This window comes from Ostrinia nubilalis, chromosome 13, assembly GCF_963855985.1.
Source record: "Ostrinia nubilalis chromosome 13, ilOstNubi1.1, whole genome shotgun sequence".
NCBI lineage: Eukaryota > Metazoa > Arthropoda > Insecta > Lepidoptera > Crambidae > Ostrinia > Ostrinia nubilalis.
This window is the reverse complement of record NC_087100.1, coordinates 11,921,042-11,947,886: the sequence shown is the minus strand read 5'-3', so window position 1 is coordinate 11,947,886 and position 26,845 is coordinate 11,921,042. Positions and strand designations below refer to the sequence as shown.

Genomic DNA, 26,845 nt, shown 5'->3' with positions numbered 1-26,845 from the left:
TTATGAAAGAAAGAAAAATAGGGCGGTAATAGAATACAAATTTTGGGGGGTCGTTAATAGGCGCACTTACGTTAATTATAACCTACTTACTAGCTTTTGCCCGCGGCTTCACTCGCGTGAAATTTATTTTGTCACAGATCGTCATAAATTATCGCCAAAAATTGTTTCATACGTGTCATGAAATAGGCAAAAACACTGCCTTAGACAACCCTGGCTTAAGCTCGCGAACAAAAGCGTCGGCGGGAACATGTGAAATGATTTTTATTATTTTACGCGTCGCGGTCGCGCACGCGCTTACCTTCCTGAATGCGTCCCATGCTGAATGCGCTTCAGCGAATAGCGCATATTTTACATAGCGTGTTTTAGGTACTTATGATCTACTATTAGTGTATTAGTTACTGTCACTACGCTAAAAATTCTTGTCAATCTACTATGACGACATTGTTATAAGTTATTTTGCTTTGTATTTTACTGGGTTCATAAAACCTAAGAACAGAACGCGATAAGTTAACAGAAGATTATTTTGAGGATTATTTTTTATTTAAAACCATATCAAACTATTTTCTGAACTTCAATAGAGACCCAATCGCGATATCGATGTTATTTACGTAATAGGGACGCGCCATCGATGACTGCGCTTCAGAAATAATGGCGCTGTATTTTATACGCGCGCTCTATCGAAACAATTTAGCGGGTAGGCGACACGTTTCGAGCTCGGAAAATCCACCAGCTTTATGGAATTGCTTAATCATGGAGACTATTGAGAAATATGAAATTTTTCCAACTATCGTATATTACATAGTTAGCTCTAACCTACCAGACCAGGTTTGATAGGACTTCATAACAACAGGGTTGGTACTTAGACTGGGTATAAAATTATGCTGATACTCATTACACAAATATTTGATCCCAGCGGGATTTCAACCCGCAACCACTGCTGTTGCAATACCTGAAATACTTACAGCACGCCATGCGTTGAATAAGCACTTAGCCTTCGTTTAGGTTTATTCCACTTTGTTCACCTGGGTGATCTTTATTTATTTATTAAGTCCATTAAATTAATGAAAAAAGTCGCATTTATCAGTCTCAAGTATCAAGTCGTTCACCTGGTGAACAAAGTCGACTCAATTCACCTGGGTGATATCACCAGGGGGAAATGGTTCCGAGGTGAAATGAGGATACTAAAAAATTTAGTTTCTTCATCCAGGTGATATCACCCAGGTGAAAAGTGGAATAAACCTTCGTTTTTGTGGTTAGCTAGGTTTACGTTATAGCCGAAGCTGTGGGCTAAGCCTATATTTTATTCGTGACAGATTAAACCAACACTATCTGCAATAACTAAATTACTAGGCGTTGTGAAAAATTTCGATATTGAACTCGAATAGAGGGATGGCTCTATTTGGCAAGCCTCCATGAAATAAATACTGAATAGCTGGCTAGCATTGACATTTAGTAAAGTTGGTCAGGGACAAGGTAAATGCCATAATTGGGTATAGGAAATTACCTATACAGGGTGTTAGGTTAGGTTAGGTTAGGTTAGGTTAGGTTAGGTTAGGTTAGATGGGTATGGGGTGTCCAGCGGGTGATGGCCGCGAGGGTAATACGTGGGTACCGCACCGTGGCTACTGAGGCGGCCATCGCATTGGCTGGAACCTTACCCTGGGACCTCGACTCTCTGGTCCTTGCTGCGATTTATCAGTGGCGGGGAGACCAAAGGGCCCAGGGCCAACGTCCAGCGCTCAGGGAGGTCGAGGCAGAAAGAGATAGACACGTGGAGGTAGCCATGGAGGCTTGGGGGCACCGTTTGGCCCGATGCGCTGCTGGCCGCCGCACCCTAAGCGCCATCCAGCCCGTGCTAGATGAGTGGGTGCTACGCCAGCACGGTCGTCTAACGTACCGGACGACTCAAATCTTTACGGGCCACGGCTGTTTCGGGGACTATCTCCACCGAATAGGTCGGGAGCTCGACGCCAGGTGCTGGCACTGCGATGCTGCGACGGACTCCGCACAGCACACCTTGGAGGCGTGCCCAGCGTGGGATGTCGAGCGGGAGTCCCTCGTAGCCGCAGTGGGAGACGACCTCTCTCTGCAGGCCGTAGTGGCCCGCATGGTGGGGAGTAAGGAGGTATGGCAGGCAATGCTCTCCTTCTGCGAGGCAGTTATCTCGCAGAAGGAAGCGGCGGAGAGGGAGCGAGAGGCTTCGGCTGACGCCCCTATGATCCGCCGCCGTCGTCCAGGGCGTCGAAGGAGGGTTTACAACCTCCACGCTCCTCCCTAGGAGTCTCGACCGCCGGGTATGGGGATGCCCGGCGGGCGCCTAACGAGACCCGTGGCGCCGGCGCACCAGTGTCCAGGGCGCCGTTAGCGGATGACCCGAGGGGAATCACTATTCCCCTCGAAGCTGGAGGGGCTCGCCCAAGAGCGAGCTGTAGCCTGAGACGGAGCCGCGGACGAATGTCCAATAGGACAATAACTCGCGGCTTCGTATCAATGGCCCCGGAGGACACCGTCGGGTTTTAGTGGGTAGGCCCCGCCCTCCCGGCGGGGAGAGTCCCACATAACCCACTGACTGACTGTCCCCATCAGCCAGTGGGCATGCGCAAAGCATTTCCCGACGCAAAAAAAAAAAAAAAAAAAAAAAAAAGATGGGTATGGGGTGGGGTGCGATGGTGAGGGACCTCCCCGTGGTGCATCCCGGGCAACGTCCGCGTGTTCTGTCACGCGGGCGGCTGACTCCTCACCGGCGCGGCAGGTCGCGTCAACTCGGCGGGCCTGTCGGGCGACCCGTTACCCCCCAACGGAGGGGGGCCGGGGGCCCCGGCTACGGAAGTCGGGGCCAAGACAAGGAAAAGTCAGTAAAACCCTCAAACGTCAAGGTCTGGCGGGGGCCGAGGAACGATATCGGGTCCTATTAGGCTCGATATGGTCGGTGGAGTAGCACCGGCCGTTACCCCGCCCGGGGAGTTGGTGGGGCAGCTGCGCCCGTAAGCAGATCACATAATGGACAGTGCTGGCAAAAAAATTATTCCCCAGGCGGGTCCCGGAACTTCCGGGGAATCCCGCCCCGCCGCTTCGGCGGCGGGCTGCCCTACGTATCTGGGGGGGGCACCCACTGTTTCTCGACTTCAGCCGTGCGAGAAGGAGGAGTGTACATATAGTGTAAATAGATGTGTGGGAGAGGAAAACACTGCGCCTGAAAATGCAGGCATTGTTGTAAATAGTGTAAAGGAAGGAACTGTACATAGTGTAGATATGAAGGAAGATGGTGCGAAGCCTAGCAGCGACAAGCTGCAAAACATCATGCAGCTCCGCGTGGCACGTGTCTCGTTGGAACGCATCGACATCGAGTCGGACTCAGCATCAGCGGTGTCCATGCACTCGGTGGGATCTGGCTCGGGAAGCGAGTGTGCCCGGAAGAAGTTCTGGAGCCGGAAACGAAGTTGGGAGAGGAATACTGCCGCTTCGGATTCCGAGAAAGATGAGAGCGCCCCAGACCGAAAAGTGTCGGCGGGGAAAGCGTCTCGAGGCCGGGGCCGGCCGCCAAGTACAGGCGAGTATGTTGGCAAAGCCAAAGCACAAGCGGCGTTCAGAAAGGCCAAGTCCGAACTAGAACGGGAGGAGCTTCGGCTTGCAGCCGAGAAGGAGATCGTGGACCTGACGGCTCAGGCGCGGTCAACCAGAACCAGCGCGGAAGTCAGGATTGCCACTAAACAGGCGATTGAGGAAAATGAGACGATAGACGGCCTGCTGAAACGTGTGCAGACCGGGATCGATCTCGTACAAAAGGTGGAGAAGAAGTCGGGCCGTCTCCAAGGTCCGATGCAAGCTGCTCTAAAAGAGGCAGTAGTAATGATTAGGGCGGCTACTAACACCCTGGCCACCCGCACGGTAACGGAGGAGATCCACGACCTTCAGGCCCAGAATGATGTCCTGAGGGCCGAAATAGATGAGATGAGGAAGGAAATGGCCGAGTTAAAGGCCCGACTCCGGGCGAAAGCCCCAACAAATGTGACCTCGAATGAGACGCCCCCCTGCAATATGGAAGAGTTGGCGTCCCATATTCTCAGCGTAACAACGGCGCGGATCAACGCCCGAATTGAAGGGCTCGAATCGCGCCTGAACCCAGAGCCGAGGCTTCGCCCGGCCCTGGCATTTGAAAGACGGCAAAAGGAGGCCCCTCTACAGCCTCCCCCTCAAATTGTGACGTCACACACGCAACCGGAAACGCCAAGAGAGACGGAGAAAAGGCGCTCTCCTCCGGCTGCGCAAAACATACCTGCCCCAAGGGCTAACGAGGCCCCGAAGGGCAAGGCCAAGAAGAAGAAGGGGAAGAAAAACAAGAAGGCAGAAGTAGCCCCAGTAGAGACTGCTCCACCCGTTCCCCGCACGCTACCACCTGCGCCAGCCTCTATGAGCGAGGGCTGGAGCACTGTCGTCAAGAAGGGAAAGACGAACGGAGATAAGGGGAAAAAGGCGCCCTCTAAGGGCCCGAAAAGGACGGCTCAACCTGCCCAGATCAAAACGCGCCCGCCCAGATCGGCCGCTGTGGTGCTGTCTATACAGCCCGGAGCGACCGAGAAGGGCGTTACGTACGAGAAGGCGATCGGAGAAGCCAAGAGGCGCATCGACATCGGAGAGCTTGGCATTGAAGCCGTGCGCTTCCGCAGGGCCATCACCGGGGCCACAATTATCGAGGTTCCCGGGGCCACTAGTGATGGTAAAGCAGACGCCCTGGCTGACAAACTTAAGGCCATCTTTAAAGACGACGAGGTGCGGGTATCTAGGCCCGTAAAGTGCTCGGAGATCAGAGTATCGGGCCTGGACGACTCAGTCACGGCGGAGGAAGTGGCAGCCGCTGTGGCAAAGCTGGGAGATTGCTCAGTGGATAACGTGAAGGTTGGGACCCCTCGCCGCGATCACACTGGGTTGTTGGCGGTGTATGTTCGGTGTCCCACGGCGGCTGCTAAGAGCGTGCTGGAGGGTCGTCTTCTTGTCGGCTGGGTTGCCGCCAGAGTAAGACTATTACCGAATAGGGATCTGAGGTGTTTCCGATGCCTCGAAGCGGGGCACGTCCAAGCAGTGTGCCCGGCACAGGTGGACCGCAGTCGGCAGTGCTTCAGGTGTGGCCAGCTAGGACACATCGCAGCACAATGTAGCAATGACCCTCACTGCTCACTCTGCGCGACGACAGACAGACCGGCGGGGCATCGAGTAGGCAGTAAAGCCTGCAAGGCTCCTGCCACTAAGATTGGAAGGAGGGCAGCGGCAAGTGCTAGGAAGAGCCAGCCAATGTCATCCCAGCCCGCACCGGGGCACGAGGAGGTTCAGATGACCGGCGATTAGTATGGCTCAAAGGTTCTTGTTGGCGAACGTCAATCACTGTGCCAGAGCTCAGGATCTACTACACCAGAGCATGGCACAGTGGATGACACACGTATGTGTGGTGACAGAGCCTTATTACGTGCACGAGAGGGATGATTGGGCTGGCGACCTGGAGGACAAAGTCGCAGTGATCACCAACCCAGCAGCGGACTCCTTACCCTTCAGTAAGATCCGGAGGGGCCGGGGATGCGTCGCCGCTCTGGTAGGCGACATTGTGATAGTGGGGGGTTACTTCTCTCCGAATCGCTCTGTCTCCGAATTCGAGACGTTCCTAGCAGAGGCCGGTACTCTGCTGACTGGGTGGGGTCGTCCCCACGAAGTGTTGGTGGCCGGAGAACTCAACTCGAAATCGCAATCGTGGGGCTCCCGTGTGAATTATGTAAGTATGACATTAGCATCACCGGTCTAAAAGCCAACTTACAGAAATGTTCTTCTCCTTCATATTTTGTTTATGAATAGAAACGCAAATGTGAAAAATGCAAATGAGTCTAAAAATATCTTGTGACACTGAAACACTATGATAATGACCTACATCCCTGAGGTGTACGAGTATACTCGTGTAATACACATTTTGTTTTAAACCACACCAGCTTTAGCAGTCAAAGCAAAAACGTACGAGCTCATTAAAATTAACGAGGGGCGAAATCAGGGATAGTCCACAAAGCATTATTAATTAGGGTAAGGTCACCTAATGACGTCTTAGTTGTGTCTAAATTCTAAAATACCTGTCTCTGGGTGACACTTCTATAAATAGGATACCTTTAGGGACCGGCCTGTCTGTCGTACCTAAAGTTTTGGTAAATCCGATTGGGAGGTACTTGGTAGGGCTTTATGCTAAAGCCCTGTTATGGCGTCGGTGGGCTAGGTAAAATACGTTGTATAGGAAAACGAAGCACTTTTGGAAATGCTTACAAACTTTGTTATTTCGTTTGTTGGAAAAGATTTAATAACTATGAATTAACAAATCTGTGCTACTTATAAAGCATTAAAACCCGGAATCAACTGTATTCTAAGGAACCTCCAACTCCAAAGAGGGTTTTATTGTGCTCCTTTTAGAAACTAGCTAGTCCGGCCAGCGTTTAGACACTTTGATCTCAAATAGAGAATATTCGGGCAGAAACAGAGAATTTCACGTGCGACCGGCGGCCATTGTGGGGTCGTCAAAGCAAACACGGCCGGCAATCAGTCGCACGCACCGCGGGCGAGCACAATTAACTTGGAATAACAGGTTCCTGTATGTAGCACAGGGTTCAAACTAGGTAGGTAAAAGACATTCTACTTACTTATATTTAAGTTTAAGTTTAATTAGCCAATCCGATTTTTTTATTAAGTATTTTAGCATGAGATAATGAGATCAGCCGGCCTAGGATGCACACCACGGAAATAATCTTATCCTCGATTTCGACAAATGTATGGGCTTATCGTTCAAAACCGAATAAAATGCTTCGATGTAAGGTAATAGATAGATTCCATTGTAGGATATTGTCAAACATGTCTAGACAATAAAGGCGAATACGGAGAAAATTGACAAAACTTTCTTAATAATATAATCTATCGATAGAACAATCTGAGACGATATTGTACAAAACTTTTTCAGATTGATAAATAAATGAAATAGCTTAGCAAACATAGCCCGAAAAACAGCCCGCGTAAAAGCACCTAGGTACCTACTCAAAGAAGGCCACCTGCTTAGGTACAAAAGAAAAAGTCCGAAAGAAAATGAAAACCAAGGCCACTACCACTGGCTATTGTAAGGTCGGCAGCACAACCGCGTGAATAATCCAGCAGAGGGCGCGATGAATATTTAACGCGCTGACGGTACGCTCATCCCGGCAGACTTATTTATTGTTTACGTGACAAGTGGATGCTGGGAATGTTTTTTTAGTTTATTATTCATTTAATACATCACTATTTGCGTACTGGTATGATTGGAGTGTTTTTTTTCTGTGACTTACGATTACAGCTGAAAAATTGAAAGCACTAAAAACTTTCGAGTTCGAATCGTTTGCGTATTCGAATCGCCATCAAAAGATTTAGTACGAAAACTACAACAGCGCCCTTGTGAACGTGTCGTAAAGTGAACTTAGTGTGAGAAATGGATGCACGAAACTTATTTTGAGAATCAAAATTGTCACGTTATCGTTTAATTCGAAGGTTGAGTATCGAATTTTGTCGAATACGCAAACGATTCGAAGACGAAAGTTGTTCATGCTAGAGGTACAGAGGCGTAGAGGTCACCGATGAGTCAAAAACAAGATTCCTTATTGTGTCCAGTTTTTCAGCAGTTAAAGACATACTTCTAAATCAACATCTGCTACTAAATGTCTATATTTTTTTGGCTATTTACAAACACCATAGAATTAGCCTTCAAGATAAAATACCATTGGCATTTACGTACAACAATGATACATCGCAAACGTGAATCAAGAAGCAATAAGTTCCCAATAGAAGAGTCGATGTTGCGTTATATTTTCATTACAGATATTGCTTACTATTGAGCGGAGAATACGGTTGGAGAATCGGTCCAATAAATAAGCTCTCTCATACAACTTTCTTGGGAAAAGACCTTTCTTTGTCCCGTTTTGTTGGTACTTTCAACGAGGGTCAATCACTTACTTTCTTTCGATTATCCCCACTTTGTGATGAAAGAACTACTCAAGGGTACTAAGCTAATAACCTATTCAAGTTAGGCTAGGTCAAGTGCTTAGTCATAGTTTAATTTAGTTTTGTACAGCCTTTTACTTACTTGTGACCCAAAACAATGGTCGGTTTTTTATCGCCTGCTATAGCGCTTCTATATTTTTTTTATAACGAAGGAAGTCAAATCACACTAAAAGTACATCAATAACGGTATTTTAAGAACTAGGTAGAAATTGGTGAACCAATACGATGATTACTTACAATATTAAATACTTTTGATTGCGATTTCTAATAAGTACTTTCAGTTTAACTACACTAACGCAACACCTGAAAACTATCCTACTAACTGCTAACACGTAAAGGTACACCTACTTCAAAAACAATTTATAAAAAACCCGAAGATATAAATTGTCACTCGACATGTTTGCTTGGAGGCAATAAACAAGGTTTAATTATCTGTGGAACGGTGTCCCGGTATTCCCTTAGGACTAGGAACACTATTCCGTAACGGAGTGTGTTCTCTCCTCTGAATTTGTCTCTCTCGCTCCTGGCAGTATCTTTGGATGAGTGAAAGAGAGAGATAGAGCTAAAAACATGGACATAGTTTGCAGAGTAGGACCTTACATTCGTAACGCGACACCGCGCAAATACCTTCGTAGAAGGTGTACTCGTATAGATAAAATAGATTTTTCAGGACGCGCCTCATTGAAATTAAATGAAATCAACATTCTACTCTCACTTCGTCTTACTTGGGTTATTTATTAATTGTCTGACGTGACTTAAACTGAGAACAAGTAGGTATATCAATCTTATACTCGTATATTAATACGAGTTAGGGAAAACATATTTACAAAATTGGCTGAAATGCATTTAGGTATTTTCCATATTACATTGGTTTTTTAGTTACTAATTTTTACGTGCCTGTCTGTGGACTTAATCCAGCGCTTTCTATTAGAACTTCGCGTCCTAACCAAAATAAATTGCTACAGTTTAATTCCCAAATTTCTAAGTCTAATTGCAGTTGTAATATGTTCACCTCGCAAGTTTTAGCTGAGAACGTCGCGCCGGGTGTTATTAAGTCTTTTATGCATGGCACGGCTGAACGTGCACTTAAGTGATATCACTATCCCAAGAGAGTAAGAAAAGTTAGCTCTATTTGTATTTAATTTTATCCTTTGATAACAGAAAGACCTAAAGCGGATTTATATCCGCTGTAAATCTAGAGAATGTATTCTCATACGAAAGCCTCGTGAAGTATGAGGTAATCACTAAATGAGGGTATCTTCCCATTCGGGCATTTTGCCATTTGCGCAACAACATTTACATAAAAGTCGCGTTTGAAAACTCTGAAGAGTGAGACAGTGCAAGGTGCGATATTTCGGGTAGACTTTTGAATGTTTTTGCAAGGTTTCCGAAAGCTACAGTGCTCAAATGGGAATTTTCCATTCTGCACGAAGTGCCCGAGATGAGGAAACATATGAATAATTCCTCTTCTCGGATCTCGTTTCGGTCGGTTAAGGAAGAATAAAGGCGGATAAATTACTGCACTGGAACACGCCTCCTTCGGGATAATCTCGGTGATGTATTGCCATGTGCGAGGTTCCCATTAGTCGCGGGAATCTGGGAGCTAATCAGAATATTGGCACATTCATTTCGCTCGCATATTCATCTCGTAAATGTACAGTCATACCAAAATAATAAGCACATAATTTTTGCAATGTTTCAACACATTTCAGCACGAATTCAAGAAGACTTTGTACATACAAACCTTGACAATTTAACATGAAGTTTTACACGCCAACTACATCGTAACACAACTTCCTCGTTTACAAGGTTTTAAATTCGGTCATAAAATTCTATGTCGTGCAGGAGCGGTGGAATAAATTCAGTTATCCGCGGCTTAATGAAGCCTGTTAATAAAAATGTTCGTCTAGCCACTTTGCATTTGTAAATTAAAATTTGAATTTGAATTTTTAAGTCCGCAGACAGCCAGCCAGCCTCTTTGTCTTCGCAATTTGCGGACAACGGTGCGTCTCTTACTATGGGTTGTCGTATGGAGTTTGTGTTTACCTGTCTTTAAAGGGATCAAATAGGATGACCCAGTTTGAATGAAGAGCTCAGCTATAGTGCTCTACCAGAAAATCAAAAATAAGTGCCATAGTAATATTAGGGGCTGTGCAATAAACCTACATATTGTCAGCCTAAAACTCCGCTACAAGAGTGGCATTGTCAGTACATTCATTATCGTCCTGCTTGCATTTGTTAACGTTAAATCTTTCAGTCGAATCATTTTCGTTTCATAGGTAACCCTATGCTATTAAACAACCATTTGAGCCATAATTATCTTTAGATTCTTGTTGTGAAAATCGTAATTTGAAAGAAGTTCTCTATAAATGAGTATTTCAATTTAGTAAATTTATTTTTGCCCATTATTTTGACCATGGTAGTGGTGACGAGGAAGCTGGGGACGAGTTAACACACCCAGTGACGCCGACAAACGGGTAATCGCGTTAGTGTTGCCACATTTTGCTGTCGCCGCCAGTTATGCGATGACAATGCTATTTTTATGTGACTTTTTGTTTCGTGCATTATGAGAACTGGGATGTTGCTTTATTTCTACTTACCTCTTTATTAAAAAGTTACACACGCGTTGAACAGTAGTTTAAAATGACATTTCCACTTCACTTTAAGCTAAAGGGGGTAATGTGTAAAGGTAACAGTGATGTTAAATGTCGTCTTCAGTTCATGGAATATTTAAAAGGGTATTTTTATTTAGCTGCGATATTTGAATACCAAATCGATTTGATATTGGTGTGTGTATAGTGGCACGTTCAACGATAGCATGTCTACTTCTTTGGCACGTAATTCATTCGTTTTCTAAAATTTTGAGTCACTCTTTGAATGATTCAAATCATTCAAGTTCGATGCGTTTAATATAGACTGACTTATTTGATAAATACTGACAAAATGTTACTTTTATTAGCACTTAAATTAAAATGTATTGTATATTGTATATGTATACAGCTCAAAACGTTGTGAGGATCGCGCACCATTTTGTAAAATAGGTACAAAGAGAATATTAATGTCTTTCATTTCGCTAGGTCATATTAATTTTTTAATTAACTAAATTATGTTTTTGTACCTGGCAACACCAAGGCTCAGCGCGGGTAATTAGACGCCGTAGGCTGATCCGGCGCACCGAGCCAATAGAAACTGACAATGTCGTAAATAGGTATGCTTAATGATAAAAGTTATAATAAAGGATTTTATGAAGTCCTTTTACGTTTCCCTGTACAACTTCAACCCTACCACTGCTTCGGGAGAATAAGAAGAAAGTAGAGCAAGAATCTCAGTCACCTTTGTCAGTCTCAAAAAGAGATTGAACTGTCTCATTATCCTTAACATAACTTCACTTTCAAAGATAGCTTTACTCATATGTTAGTTACAAAACTTGCCAGTTTCTGTTGTCCCAGACTATACGTTAGTAATTCACTTAGAATCTGCAGCGTGCGCCATTGTTACTTTGCGTTAATAGCACTACACTTGTAAGCATTGTTTGCGAGTGGATACTTAGGTGAGAGAAATGAGTGTAACAGAAGTGACAAAGTTTCACTTCAATGTTGGCCTATGGAAGAGAACGATTGAAAAAATACTCGAACGAGTATAGGTAGTATCATTCAAATACTCGTACTATGTACTTACCTCCCAACTATTTAGCAAGTCACTTGTAAATGTCGCAGTCAGATTGTATAATCCGCCGTTTTACATTACAGCTAGGCATTTTGCATTACAGCTCTGTTTTGTAATACGGCGGCTTAACGTTTAGCTGGATTGAATACTGCTGAATGAAAATCCGCCGGAATGTATTCGGTGCCAAACGTTCTTCAATACGGCTAGCCGTAACGTAAAACAGCGTGTCATTACCCGCCGCTTTGACAGTTTTTAGTTCCTATTTCAATACCGTGGCGCTGCCTGACATAACAACAACAATGGCGTCGGATACAGAAATTGTATTGTTAAAATTGCGTAGTTATTTGTGAATTTAACAGAGAAAACGTGATAAATAATATGTCTGTCGACAGTGACTTTAAGAATAATTATAATGTGCAATTAAATAATTCAATGTAGAACAGTAAAAAAACCGTGGACAAGGGAACGAGTTTTAGAGGTTATAACCCACATCAAAACAGCTAAAGTGGCTATGAATTCTGGTATTCGGCGGAATCCTACACAATATTATTAGTGTAAAAATATGACATTATGGCTGTGGCCGGTGAAGATAATTTTATCTTAAAGAAAAATAACCCAGAAAAAATGACTAAAACTTTATTTTTTTGAGTTATCTGTCCCCTGTGATCATTTTTAATGTCTAAAAAAGACTAAAGCCGAATATCTTGTTTATTTTTAAAATGTTTAGAAAAGTTTAATTGTTTTGAGTTCCTTTTTTTAGATGGCTTATCATCCTATCCCTTGTGATTTATAAATAAGTAAAAAAAATCATTTAGTAGGTATACAGTAACGAAGATAATAATTCTTAAAATCTGTCTTATTAAAATTTATTTTCACTAAACATTGGTTTATTTTGTAAGTATGGTGGTCACCCTACAATCTAAATAGTAGTACGATGCGGCTAAACGTGGGCCGCCGTATTGAAGAACGTATCGCAATGACAATCCGCCTAAACGTTGAGCCGCCGTATTACAAAACAGAGCTGTAATGTAAAATGCCTAGTGGTAATGTAAAACGGCGGATTATACAATCCGACTGCGACATAAATATCAACTAAAAGAGTTATTCAGTTTCAAAAATTTTCAGCGTGGAGTAATGTTAAACTTTTCAAACAAAAACAAGATTAAGGTAAGTTTCAGGATTTCCTGAAACTGTAGGAAAGCTGAAAATATCTTACAGCACATAGTAGCAAGAGCAATTTTTACTGCAAGTTCGTAATTAGCGAAGCGTGGCTGAACAAAACCCATTAGTTTCGCTAACTCGCCGCCGGCCGCGGATTTGCTAAGCTGGTGATTGTAGCTCTAATTTACAATTTAGATGTGAGTTATAGAAATTAACGACTTATGTAGCTATACTGGGTGCATGTAGAATAAGCGATAAAACTAAATGGTTATCTCTAGGTCTTACTCGTAAATTGGACTTTCTTATCCACAAGTCTAAGTAGGTACCTACACATAAATTAATACGTTCAACCATATTTCTATAGCCATTGATAACTATAATATTCCCAATATCCTTTCATTACTACGTATGGGACCTAGGTCCCAGATTAGGAGGATCTACATTATTCTCTACATTTTTACTACATTACTAAACAACAGACTATTTTCCACGTCATACGAGCTAGTGTTCTAGTGTAGTAGGCTAGAGACATTGCAAAGACGCGTACAGTCGTAGAACCTATCCCGGCCCGTCCGGCAGTCTGCTGCACCATTAGCCACTTTCCACGGCAAATCTCGTTAGAGAGCTCAGTCAGATTAGGTAATATACTATAATATACCTCGTATGAATTTACATTGAAGGAAAATGCAACCAGGCTTGAATGAATCTATTCTTAAGTATAAAGTAGCATCTATTACGATCACATAAGATGTCATGGTTGTACATTGATGTACCCGTTTAACGACTTAAATTCTATTCAACCTCATCACACCTACCTTTAAATTTATTGAATATCCTAATTCCACTAATAAGGTCTCATTTTATGTTTGATTTAGAAAATTATGATGGAGCTTGAAAGAAATGACTTTTCTTGAGTTTCTCTTTAGATTCCGGACCATGAAGTGTGTAGAGTGTGAATTTACAGTATATAATATCGTGAAAAGTTATAGTTGCTTGGAAGCATTCATCACGTCGACGTTCGCAAACTGAAAATGTTCAGCAACTGATGCTGTATTTCCTAGGAAATGCACGTTTTTACCTACAATTTTATACTTCAAAGTGATAGTTGGAAACTTCAGCTTGAACGCGTTGCATGCAGCAAGCATTGTAGATTCAGAATAAACTTCGACAGAGCGCAAAATCGAAAACCGAAGTTATTGGCTCTACCTATTCGAAATCGAATTCTGAACTTTTCCGCAAGCCGTTAAGTCATAGCCAAGCCATTCCTAATCGAACTAGACTGTTAGGGGCATTTCTACTGTACGGTGTATTTTTTCTCAATTCGGTGCTAAAATTTATATTTAGTTTTTTAAGTAGTTTCAATACAAAAAAATAAATGTTACTCCATTCTGAATGTAAAAATAGCATTGTCACTAAATATTGTGAAGTGGTTTATGAGAAATGTTAAGCATCGAATTGAGAGAGCACCGAATTGAGAAAATGAATCACGGAATTGAGAAATGAATCTCCAAATATAAAAATCACTCCGCAAACTTAGAATTGATGACATTATGAAGAAATTCCTAATGTATTTCAATATTTAATATAATAAATACTGAAAACGTTTTGATATCTGATTGCTGGTCTATTAGTTAGATGTTTCATTTTAGGTTTATGTGTCTGAAATACCAATGGAATAAAACAAAAATCCTAATCAATATGTTTATTTTTTTAATAAGGAACTATAATAAATTCTTAATTTTTATATATTATTTTAATTTTATTTAAATAAAACAAATAAATTTAATACATAACATAAGGTCTCTTTGTTTATTTATTCTTAACCTTAAACATAAAACAGAATTAAATATTGCAAAACCCAAGAGGTCAGTTTGTACACGATTAAAATGGCACTCAAATAGCTGAAATATAACAAGGCACCATGTGTTACGGCATTATAGCTGAGCTTCGCCGGTACTAAAGGCTCTACAGAATCAGTTCAATTCCGTCATTCTCGAAGAAAAAACGCCTCCGGCATGGCACAGAAGTGTGGTGATAGCATTATAGACTCATTGTTAGTGTTTACCTGGGACAAGAGTCCAGATAGTTAGGTCCAACTTTGAGAAAGAGGTCTATCGCTGAATTCAACTCAGCTAAGCATCGATCGGGAAGCTTCGCTATTACGTCTGAAATACCGCAGCGTCTTAAGACAAAAGTCTTCTACCAGTGATGGTGTATGGATGTGAAACTTGGTCGCTTACTATGAGCCTAATAAGAATCAGAAATGACGTGAATATCGGCAAGAGAACCAAAGTGACCGGCATAGCCCGTAAAATTGCATAAATCAAGTAGCAGTGGGCGGGGCACATAGCTCGTACAGATAATGTCTGTTGGGACTGAAAAGTTGTCGAGTGGAAACCACGGATCAGTGAGCAGGCCCCCACTAGGTAGACCGACGATCTGGTGAAGGTCGAGGGAAGAACCTGGAAGAATTATTTTAATAAGATAGCAATAGCAGTGTATTTTTTTTAATGAAACCTTAATAAATTACTTTTATTGTCTTCTGTCAAATGACTGGTACGGTCCAATGATTGGTAGTTCACCCTATTATTATGCTCTATTGATTTCATTATTATTTTAAGTTACACAAACAATTTATAGCACAATAAAAGTATCTATTTTCATTTAATATCAATTCGGTGTACGTGTTTTCTCAATTCGATGCCCCATATTCCGCGGAATTGAGATCCACGGAATTGAGGAAAAATCACATTTCATCAAATTACTCGAAAATATTATAAATTCCAACAATTTCTACCAAACGTAATGGCAGATATCAGTTAAATACTTAATTAATTCAGCAGTAATCTCATTAAATACTTCATGAACATTATTAATGTCGCACACCGGTTTGAGAAATGACCAGTGACCAAAAATTCTGAGTGATTTCAAACCTCTGAAAAATGCTCCTCAAAGCGACAGATCCCTCTTCTATACTGCTCGACCACTCGAGTGCAACTGCTAGTTTATGGGAATCAGTCGTGGGTGTTCATACTGTGCGTAGTTAGTGATATAGGAGCACAAAAGTAAAAATCACGGAATTGAGGCACACACGTCGGACAAAATTTAAATGTGTTACTGTATTAAAACCCAAGGACTTACAATAAATAAACTCATTTATATGACTTTATCAACTATCCCTTGTTCTGTGAATGTGGGTATCATAATTGGGAAGTTATTATTTCAAAAGTTATGAAGCAAAAACGAGTAAATTCTGGAAACCGGACACTCCATTTTAGGCCAAATTTCGCCCGTTTTTGAACTTTCGGATTTTTTTAAGGAAAGATGTAAAACCTGGCGGTCTTCTAAATATGCTCTCCATCAAGTCAAGAGTCCTATAATTACGTGTGATTTTTTCCAAGTTCGTACTTCAATTTTAAAGGTACTTTTTTCGCCCCAGTAGGTCGATCGGTCGTCCCCGTAGAAATGCCCTTAGCACTATCTTTCGTCCTTGTCCGACCTGAGCAAAGGTGTTGTTGTCTCTTTCGGGCAAAGAGCACGATTTCAATCACAGGATTGCTGCAGTCTCCGACCTCCGTGGATTTCTGCAAATTTTTTATTACAATGCAACAACACATTAATGCCCACGAGCACATTTTAGTGTTATTCTCTAAAAGAAACTAGCGAGTGTTTTGTTTTTATAACGTATGTTTAATAAGATATGACTTTGTTTATTTTACATTCAATTTGACGTGATAAAAAATACAAGAAGACTATCGTCCAACTGGTCCAACTAAGTTTCTATTATTAATTTAAAATAATGGTCTTCATATCGCAAACAATTTGAACGTTTTATCACTTAAGTTTGTTGTAAAACATTTATTAAAATATATTAATTTAAAACACTTCTTGTAGTCTCTACTTCCTTATTCTTATCTTACGAATTGATCGCGTTGAAATTAAAACTTTTTTGACATATGATTAAACTTGTTCAATGACAAATAATTATTACAATACCTTTCCTAAATAACACACTGACATGGAAAAACGTTACATTTTAATGAAACAATCCCCTTCCGATGTCAAAGTTTAATGAACACGCGGTTTCAACTTTCCGGGACGAATAATGTCCCCAATAAGTGCGGGACAAGCACAACAGTGAATGGCTCTTATTGTTTTAATGGTAAAGTTTATTATCAATTGTTTAAGCTGATGACTGAATGCCAGAATGCGATGTATGGTTGATGGGTACGGTTAGTAAACTCAAATTGCTTTAAACATGGAATAACTTAGGAGTTGCAATTTTTTTCTCAAAAATAAGTTCCAAACAAAATGCAAAATAATTCTAATACGTGAATTTTGACGAGGAGCTTTTATTTTTCTTGCTTTCTCATACTAGGTACAAATAATTATACAGTGTGGCCCTGCACAAAATGCAGCCCCGGAAGGGGGTCAAACTACATCATAGATTATCGACAAAAAACATATTTTTCTTATTAATTTTTTTTCTGTATCATCTTAAGTGACAAAGGAATAATTTAACTTAATATTACAACTTATGCGTGTTGTCCATTAAATATTTACAAATATTTACAAATAAAAAATATGTCCCAAATCGCTGTCCAAACAACGCGACATGGTGCCCAGAATGCTGGCTGCATTTCCGCGCTGAATGGCCAAACTGATTCGTTGGCCAAGAAATGCGCCAGCTCTTCTATCACCTGTACAGTCAATCAGCCGCTTGGCTAATTCCCTGTACAGGCGATGAGCACTTGGTCCCCACGGACCTAGCGTCTCGACCCCAAATGGCTCAAACATGTAGGTACTACTAAGATACTTTAATTTAGAATAGACTTATTGCTTTTTTTGCCCGCAAAAAATATAACATTTTCTTGTAAATTGCAAACCTCAATTTCCTTCAAGTCTCTACATCGCGACGGCAATTCCACAATTTCTCAGTTGGCATCTAATTTAGGTACCTAATTGTTATTACCCTCAACTGCGTAAATTTGATAAAGAATAAACCTGAATTCAGTGTTGTTTGTGCTTTCATTTTAACCGTAACATATGCACGGACATGCCGTATGCAGAAAATTACAGGCTGTTAAATTTTAATGAGGCCGTGAAGTGAAATGCTTATGACGTATTTATACGTACGTCAAGAGGCGTATGAAATTGTGTTTTTGTTATACAGAGTGTCCCATAAAGACCAAACTTATGGAAAAGTTAGATGATGAAAAATGAATCATATCTCTGAAACGGTGATACTTTTACTGGGGATTTTTTTGTCTAGATGCGGTCATCATTTTAGTCTTTGGTCTATCTTCTCCTTAAGTTTGGCTCGGTCTTTATGGGACAGCCTGTATATGGGAAAACCCGGGAGCTATTGAGTTGTTAGACACCTGTTCTTTCTCACATTATTACGAAACGTAAAGTATTCTGAAGTTTCTAATTATGTTTGATAGTTTGAGTGTCCATTACTTTATAATATTTAAACGGGCAATAAACGGGTCGACTTTTGATTAGAAAATTATACCAATTTACCTATATGTACACCCTATATACATATGTATAATATTCAAATCTATAAATACGGGACTATTCCCACCTCTCGTTCCCACTGCTGCAATTCCTATGTAGCCAGGATCTACAGCTTGACACCCAACCTTCACTAGGCTAAGTTTGTCCCGGGGGAAAGTTAAACTGTCATTGGACCCGCAACGAAATTAATCAGAAGAACAAAGGAGGAGTTCGAAGTTGTGTAAAACGGTATCAAGTGATAGTAAATACTTGATTCACGTACAAATTGTTAACAGATTACAACGAATTTAATTGAAATAGAATGGAAACCCAATGCAATTTTATGCTCTAAAACGCACATGGACAGACCTTTATTATGCGCCCGAACTAACCAACTCTCGCCTATATTGTTTTCATTTTAGCTCGCTTTGAACGCACCGCGCTACAGGTATAAAATGGAGCTTTTAAAATTCAAAATTCAATAGACTCACGCTATGTTGCAAGTTCATAAAGCATGGATGAAATTTCGACGATTTTAGCGAATATAATATGAAATATTGCATAAAAGCAAAATGGAATATCTTTTAAATCATATATATGAACTAGCACTGATACTACACCGGTAATATTAAAAGCATTAACAACGTACAAAGTGGTGTTTTGGTTCAGTGATGCGTCAACAGGAGCTCTTTGTTACGTTTACGAGTATTTAACAAGCATTTTGCGTGCTATTTCACATGTGAATTTTAGGTTGTCAAAAAGTTGCTTACTGTTATTTTGCTAGAACATTATTATGAATTTTCATAAGCGCCAGTTGAGTACTCATTTCCTACAAGAAAGATTTTGCGACAAAATTTTTAACAAAACTCATCAAAATTGATTCAAAGATTCCAAATACATTTGAACTTCGGCTCCAGTCTTTATTCAAGCAATATCTGAGGGCCTAAACAAAGTTACGCCATCGGAAACTAACAAGAAGTGCACAGCTTGGGGGGGTGATGTCCAGGGGAGGGGGAGAGGCGTCATTAACAAAAGTCACGTACTACTCGGACTCACAATAAGGAACTTATCTCCACCACAACACCATTACCAGCCCCACAACTTAATACAGTCTAAAAGCAGCCTTATTACCAAGGGTCAAGGAAGGGTAAGTGGAAAAAGTGGCGTGTCGCAGGCAAAACAGCTGGGCCGCCCGTAATGTCCTTAGATTGTCTAGACAGGAACGGATTCTTAAAGTCATTTCATAATTACGATCACCTTGCGATGGAGTGTTTTCCATTAAACTGACGATTGTGAGTGTTTTCAGATGCTTTATTAAACACGGTTTATAATAATCGTATCTGCTTATGACAACGTATATAGAGATTTTATTATGTCATTATTTGAATACTTTATCAATAACAAACTCCAAGATTGATAGATAGGCGAATATGAAGTTACATAAAACACTACCCCTATTTGGAGTACTGGAAATTAATATCTTGTTAAAAGTTAGACAAATGAGAGTAGCTTTAAATGGTAACCCGATATGTTTAATTTCACAATACCGGTTCAAGTTACAATTTAATAATAAACTTGTTTAATTAGCAAAGATGAGCTCGGAGAGCGAACTACGAAATTTGCCGTAGTTGCTACGAGCGGTAGTTGCTACGAGTACGAAGCGCTACGGGGACTTCGTAGCGTTGTAGTTAATTCTTTTTTTCATTTACTTCGAAAATGTCTTTAATCTCAATCTACAGAAAGTAAGTGACGAGGAAAAATAAGATTTAAGATTTCTGTTAAACTTTTCGAGTCAATGAACTGGTGTTCGAACTTTCTATTGTTATTAACTACTCGTTTATAGTTCTTTCTATTGATTCATATTGAGTTCATTTGTCCTTTCGTTCGTTTCAGCCAAATGACGTCCACTGCAGGACAAAGGCCTTCCCTAAGGATTTCCACAATGACCGGTCCTGCGCTGCCCGCATCATATTGAGCGTTGTCCATTATTCAAATGTCAATGTACTGGTCATTCATGGCATATACAGTACTAGCTTTCCGCCCGCGGCTTCGCCCGCGTGGAATTTTGTCTGTCACAGAAAAACTTTATCGCGCGCGTCCCTGTTTCAAAAACCGCGATCAAAACTATCCTATGTCCTTTCCCAGGACTCAAACTATCTCTATGTCGAATTTCATCAAAATCGGTTCAGTGGTTTAGGCGTGAAAGAGCGACAGACAGACAGAGTTACTTTATATTAGTATAGAAAATGTTAACTGGCATATTTTTGGTTAGTTGAGTTAAATTTAACATCACATTACTCTCTCTTGATTGACATAGAATATTGATGATACAATCCAAATTGAAGCTGTCTTATATTTAGGAAAGTTACGCAAGATAACCCGCGTCAATCTTAGATATATTTCCAATATAAAGTATTGCAAAAACAGCAATATTTCTCCCGCCCACATACATATTTTATTATCTACGTCTGAATCAGTTACGTTTATCTGAAACTTTACCTCGCGCGAGTTTTGTTCTGTTTTATCTTTTTTTATTTATTAGGCTGTATCGAGCATCGATATAAATAATGGAGGCCATCGGCCACAAATCTCGTGTATACCCATTTATCATAATGTCAAAAGATGCAGCACACCTGTTTGGAACCGACCTAATTCGACTATAGATCTTTAGTACCGGCCGATATTCAAGTGAAACTATGCCGTATGTCGAACGAGTTGGGTCTGAAATGGGAATGCGTGGGGCACAGCTATTTGGCACGTATAGCAGGCGATCCCGGGAGATAAGCATCGTCGTCATATTTCGTACGGTTTGACGTTAGTCTCTGAGGTTTCTCGGCATATTAAAGATTTTTTTGACGGCTCGAGGCATTAGGAGATTGGTTCGTGGCACATGGAATATATCTCTTAGCTCTAAAACAAGTCGGTGAAGAAAATATTACAGCGCTGAGCTTATTTACTCGCTGATACTACTTGGCGGATTCCTTTCGGAATTCATTTTCTTAAGCTAAGAGAACCGACAATTCTTCCTCCATACTTTTCTAGATTGTGTGTAGTATGACAGGACCTTAAACGTAATGAAATATAATTCTAACGTTATAAACATATCATTTTTTTTACATTAAATTATCCTAACGCTGCAATACAATTATCCACAATAGCATTACACATTACCTATATCAGATCTTACGAAATAATACCTACTTATTATGTTAAAATACATTTTTATATGAAACTAGCGGCCGCCTGCGACTTCGTACGCGTGGATCCCGTTTTACCCCTTCATCTATCTTACGCGGTTTAGATTTTTTCATACAAATGTTTTTTCCCGTGGGAATTTTGCAATATCCTGTTGTAACTAAGCTTTAAGTTTACTAAGATACCTGCATGCCAAATTTCAAGCGTCTAACTTAAGTGGTTTAGATTTTTTCATACAAATGTTTTTTCCCGCTAACTCCCGTTCCCGTGGGAATTTTGCAATATCCTGTTTTAACTAAACTTTAAATTTACTAAGATACCTGCATGCCAAATTTCAAGCGTCTAATTTAAGCGGTTTAGATTTTTCATACAAAGGGATTTTCCCGCTAATTCCCATTCCCGTGGGAATTCCTAAGTATCCTATAACCTGCCCAGGAGTACGAAGAATAATTGTACCAAATTTCCTTAAAATCCGTCGAGTAGTTTTTGTTTCTATAAGGAACATACAGACGGACAGACAGACAGACAGACAGACAGACAGACAAAAATTTTACTGATTGCATTTTTGGCATCAGTATCGATCACTAATCACCCCCTGATAGTTATTTTGAAAATATATTTCATGTACAGAATTGACCTCTCTACAGATTTATTATAAGTATAGAAGATGTAAGTAAGCAAGCAAGAAGCTGTTAAGATTGCGAATTTGCGATTTCTGGGACTCTTTCATATAATTTCGTATTTTGTTTAGTTTTATTCTCTCAAATACTATTTTTTATAAAAAGGGAAACCTTTCATTGGCTATACTATCAGTCTAAATCTTATAACTAACATTTTCAATGTATCGCTGTTGGTTTCTATAAAATAAATAAATAAATACGTCTGCATAATCTAATATGATCAGAGAGATAATATTTTTGAATGACGTCTACATTTATTTCATTTTCAAACCCGTATGAAGTCAGAAAACCAACCACAATTTCTGATGTTTCAAGAAAAACATATAGCTTTGATCTACCAAGCGTGACTTGTGAATACGTCGTTCGCATCAAAGAAAAATTGTTAATATTTTTACATGTGCCCGATAAGGGCGGGCTGATCTGGGTGCTAGTGATGAGACTTTTTCATAATATGCGTACTAGGTCCAGCTATTCTGAATATCTAATAACTGTATAATAGACCCGTACCCTTAGACGATTATCACACTGCACCGCGCTCCGCCGCGGTCCGCGTGGCGACATACCGCGGCGGAGCGCGGTGTAGTGTGATAATCGCCTTACTTGTGGTAGTGATACTCGTACACCAAGCATTGTCATTTATAATGTATGAATGAGCGGTAGAATAAAATTTTATTGAAAACTTTACTATGGATATATACAATGTGAACATGACGTGTTTCATGTGTTTCAATTGAAAGTTAAGCTCTACGCGGTTTAACTCGCAAAATGCCCTCTCTTATCTAGTAATTAAGTGAACTAGCCTACAGTGGCTGATGTGGTAATTATTTCAGTTGGGTGGACCTAGTGCGCTGATTGTGTGACAGATGCCTCTAGTACGTTGTATCTGTTCCAGTATTGTTGGGCCAGCTCTACGCGGTTTAGCTCAAAGTGCCCTTAGTTAGCAATCAAATGAAATAGCGCGCAGTGGTGACGCGGTCACAGTAATTATTGAATGCAGTGGTCCTAGTACGCTGATTGTGTAACAGATGCACCTAGTATAAGTATCAGTTCCAGTATCATTGGGCCAGCTCTACGCGGTTTAGCTCAAAGTGCCCTTAGTTAGCAATCAAGTAGAGTAGCGTGCAGTAGTGATGCGGTTACGGTAATTATTTGAGTGCAGCGGATCTAGTGCGCGTAGCCATGAAAGGGTTAATACGTAGTACGTACCGCATTAGGCTCCCTAGAGACGTAAATATGGGCAGATTATACTTCAGGTATATCTGTTCCTTTGATCATCAGTGTAGATAGCTGAAGACTTCACATTTACTTGTCTAATATATTTAAGCTTTTTATTAATAAACAGGGTAAGTTTTTTTTTATATTACTCACTCATATTATTCCTTAGTGATCCGAATTGATATTTTTTCTTTATTTATCTGTATTGCTTAATTTTCGCGGTGTTAGCTAACTCTCTATGCATTGACAATCGATATGCTCTATTATTCGTTGAAAATTGCATTAGGTACGTACCTACTTTACTTTTAAGTCTGAAGAGTTTCACGAGAAAGAAAACTAAAGTTTAAATTCATACTTTAAATTCGTAGTATCTATTCTAAAATTGGCTCACTAAAGAGATCTCTCACAATTACCATCCGCCATTGAGAGTTGAAACTGTAAAAAAAGATGCAAAAGTGCGTTAAAGCGAATATGACTGGAGAGGAATGGAAACGCGAAGGGTCTGCGAAATGATTGGAAAACTGATTGGAATGATTGGCGCGGACGCCCAGCTGATTGCAATAGTCTGACGATAGGGGGCGCTCACATGCGAGCAACCGGTCGCTGCGCGAAAATGAGATTTGGTTTACGGCTCGTTCATACAGCAGCTTCTAATTTGTGCAGCAGTAACTTTATAAGTATACTTTGTTCAGTGACGCTTTAGCGAAATGCTCTCATGTTACCTACGATGTTAAAACCGAAGGGGACATGCCTCTACACGACTGGTATTGCTGGTACTGTAGTCTACCCTTTCCCGAGAGCTATTTGAAGGTCGCAATTTGAAATGTGATATTGTTGGGTAGTGTTCTTTTCACTAATCCCCTTTGGCTTCCTCATTTTCAGAGGAAATCTTTCTCCAGAAAATGGAAACCTTACAATTTGCTCTTGCTTAATTAAAAAGTTTGATCCCATGACCTCAGATTAAAAAAACATATATTTGTGATTTGATGATGATGTGTGTACCTATATTTATACAAAATCAGTTGTCTTCCAGCCGTTTGTAGCCAATCCAGCCCGAGCCCTTACAGGTCGAACGCATACTCCGCGCGCCTCTAGTGCCGACAGCCATTGTGGCCGCGTGTCGCGCGAGCGCTTTATCTCTCGAAGCAGCGCGTGACGAGACACTACAACCTGACTGAAATAAAATAAAATGTGTCATGTTAGTTACTAATCTTCATCGTACTTCTAGTATAGCACAATTCAGCCCGCGCCCTTACAGGTCGAACGCATACTCCGCGCGCCTCGAGTGCCGGCAGCCATTGTGGTCGCGTGCCGCGCGAGCGCTTTAACTCTCGAAGCAGCGCGTGACGAGACACCACAACCTCTTTGACTGAAATAACATAATGTTTTGAAAAAGTTACAGGATAGAGAAACGGTGCAACGAAGATCAGGCGGCAAGTGGATGTGGCTTGCAGGACCGGTCGTTGTGAAAATCTTTGGGGAAAGCCTTTGTCCAACAGTGGACGAAATTGAAACAGTATAAAAATGAAAACACGATATACGTTACTAACGTCGTTATTAACGTCGTTATTAACGACGGTTTTAAGTACGACAAAATCGAAATTGATTAGGGTAATAAACTTTTTTATGAACCTCTAAAAGTATGAAAACAATTCCATCTATTCTGAAACATTAATCAGATTTTTAAACGTTAAGGACCTTTTTACCTCTTAACACGGTGACAGCGGAGTGGCACAGAATAATAATGTACATACTTCGTCTTGTGGCCACGTTGTTTTACTATTTGTTTGTCGTTTATGGCCACTATTAAGTATTTTTCCTGCCACCATGTAGGTAGGGTTAATATAGGCAGGTTTGACTCTTCAAAAAGCCATAACAAAGTTATATCCTCGTTTTTTACGATTTTGCTTTTAGAGGTGTATCCTTTACGTTTCATAAAGTTTTCCGGTCCTTTTCAAGTCACGGCCGATTTGGATCTTAAAACCTACTAAAGGAAATATTTTCATGAGCGCTTTTACCCTTTTGAAGTCCTTTTTGCGTTGATGATGTGTTCTAACATTTTTTTTTGCATAAAGCAAATATAAAGAGGCCGAAACATACGCTAAAAATTATGATACCTACATAACTACATACATTGGTATCCTTGGGCAAATAGACGTCTTTTTGCTATAAAATTCTAAACTCGTGTTCTATTCTAAACGATAGCTTCGTCCAGTGGTTCACGCACTGGACGTTCCCATTCTGGACTACTAAGCTAGCTGCAGTTGCTGGTTCAAATTCCGCTGAGGGCATCAAATCTGAGCAAGTATTCAGGTTTGACTAGCAAGAGTAATGGACATTATGTATCCATTTTCTATTTTAATTAATTTATTATATTTTTTCAATTTCAAATATCCGATGGGAAGTATGTAATATGTCAACGTGAAATTGGGAACTCCGTCAGTTTATAATATAACGCGTGAGATTGTAAACTAACGGTGGGTTAGGTTAGGTTAGATTGTAATCTAACTACGTCAGATTATAATCTATCGGAATTCACAATTTTACGGTGACATATACAACACGAGGATAAGTCGAGAAATATCAACACCATGCATCAAGTGAAACGTGTCGACACGTGTGACGGAGGGCAACTGGTTAATTAACTCTGATGGATGGCGGGCCCTTGATCGAGGCTGAAACGGGATGCTCTTGACGAATGCCTGTCCGGTACGATAGGTGCCCGAGACTTTGGCATAGATCCGCTGTTTATATGTCATGGTTGGTTAAATAACTTAGTTTTTAGTATTACATTACTCTTAACCGCCTCTGTGGTCTAGTGGTAAGACCACCTGCTTCAGACGCAGAGGTTCCGGGTTCGATTCCCAGTGGGGGCAGATTTTTCTGTTCGGTTTGGTTGGTGGTAGGGCTTGTTCTAAGTCCGCCTGGCTAGCTCCACCATCTTACCTAAGTCTGTCACCATAACAACAATGTTAACAGCATTGTTGTGTTCCGGCAGTTAGAGGTAAGATAGCCAGTTCCTCCATGATTGAGGATTCCGGGTGAAGCTCGCTTGATCGTCATTTACCATCAGATGAGATACAGGCCAAGAGCTTCCTCGTTGTGGATAAAAAATGACAAGTCATGTTTGGTTAAATAACTTAGTTTTTAGTATTATATTAGTCTCACAGTGTGCGTGGGCGCACAGGGTCACTCCCGAACCAATCACTTGCACTTAAGCAAGTATTGTTTGTGAATAAGGGCGTTAGCTACTTTTGTGGTTTTGGTTTTAAAAGGTTCTAGACTCGGAAGGCCTGGGCTATATCATCAAGAGATAATGCACAATTGAAAATAATTTTACAGCAATCGTTACCAAGATTAGGTTAGTAAGGATTAAGACTAGG

The 26,845-nt window shown here is 40.9% G+C and overlaps 2 protein-coding genes across 2 annotated transcripts; both read left to right on the top strand.

Moving 5' to 3' along the window:
• Positions 1-3,000: 3,000 nt before the first annotated feature.
• Positions 3,001-5,343, top strand: LOC135077329 (uncharacterized). The gene has a single exon (XM_063971857.1). It carries the CDS (start codon positions 3,001-3,003, stop codon positions 5,341-5,343), a length of 2,343 nt encoding a protein of 780 aa, XP_063827927.1.
• Position 5,344: 1 nt separating this feature from the next.
• On the top strand, positions 5,345-5,791 carry LOC135077328 (uncharacterized). Its single transcript, XM_063971856.1, has one exon. It carries the CDS (start codon positions 5,345-5,347, stop codon positions 5,789-5,791), a length of 447 nt encoding a protein of 148 aa, XP_063827926.1.
• Positions 5,792-26,845: the final 21,054 nt, after the last annotated feature.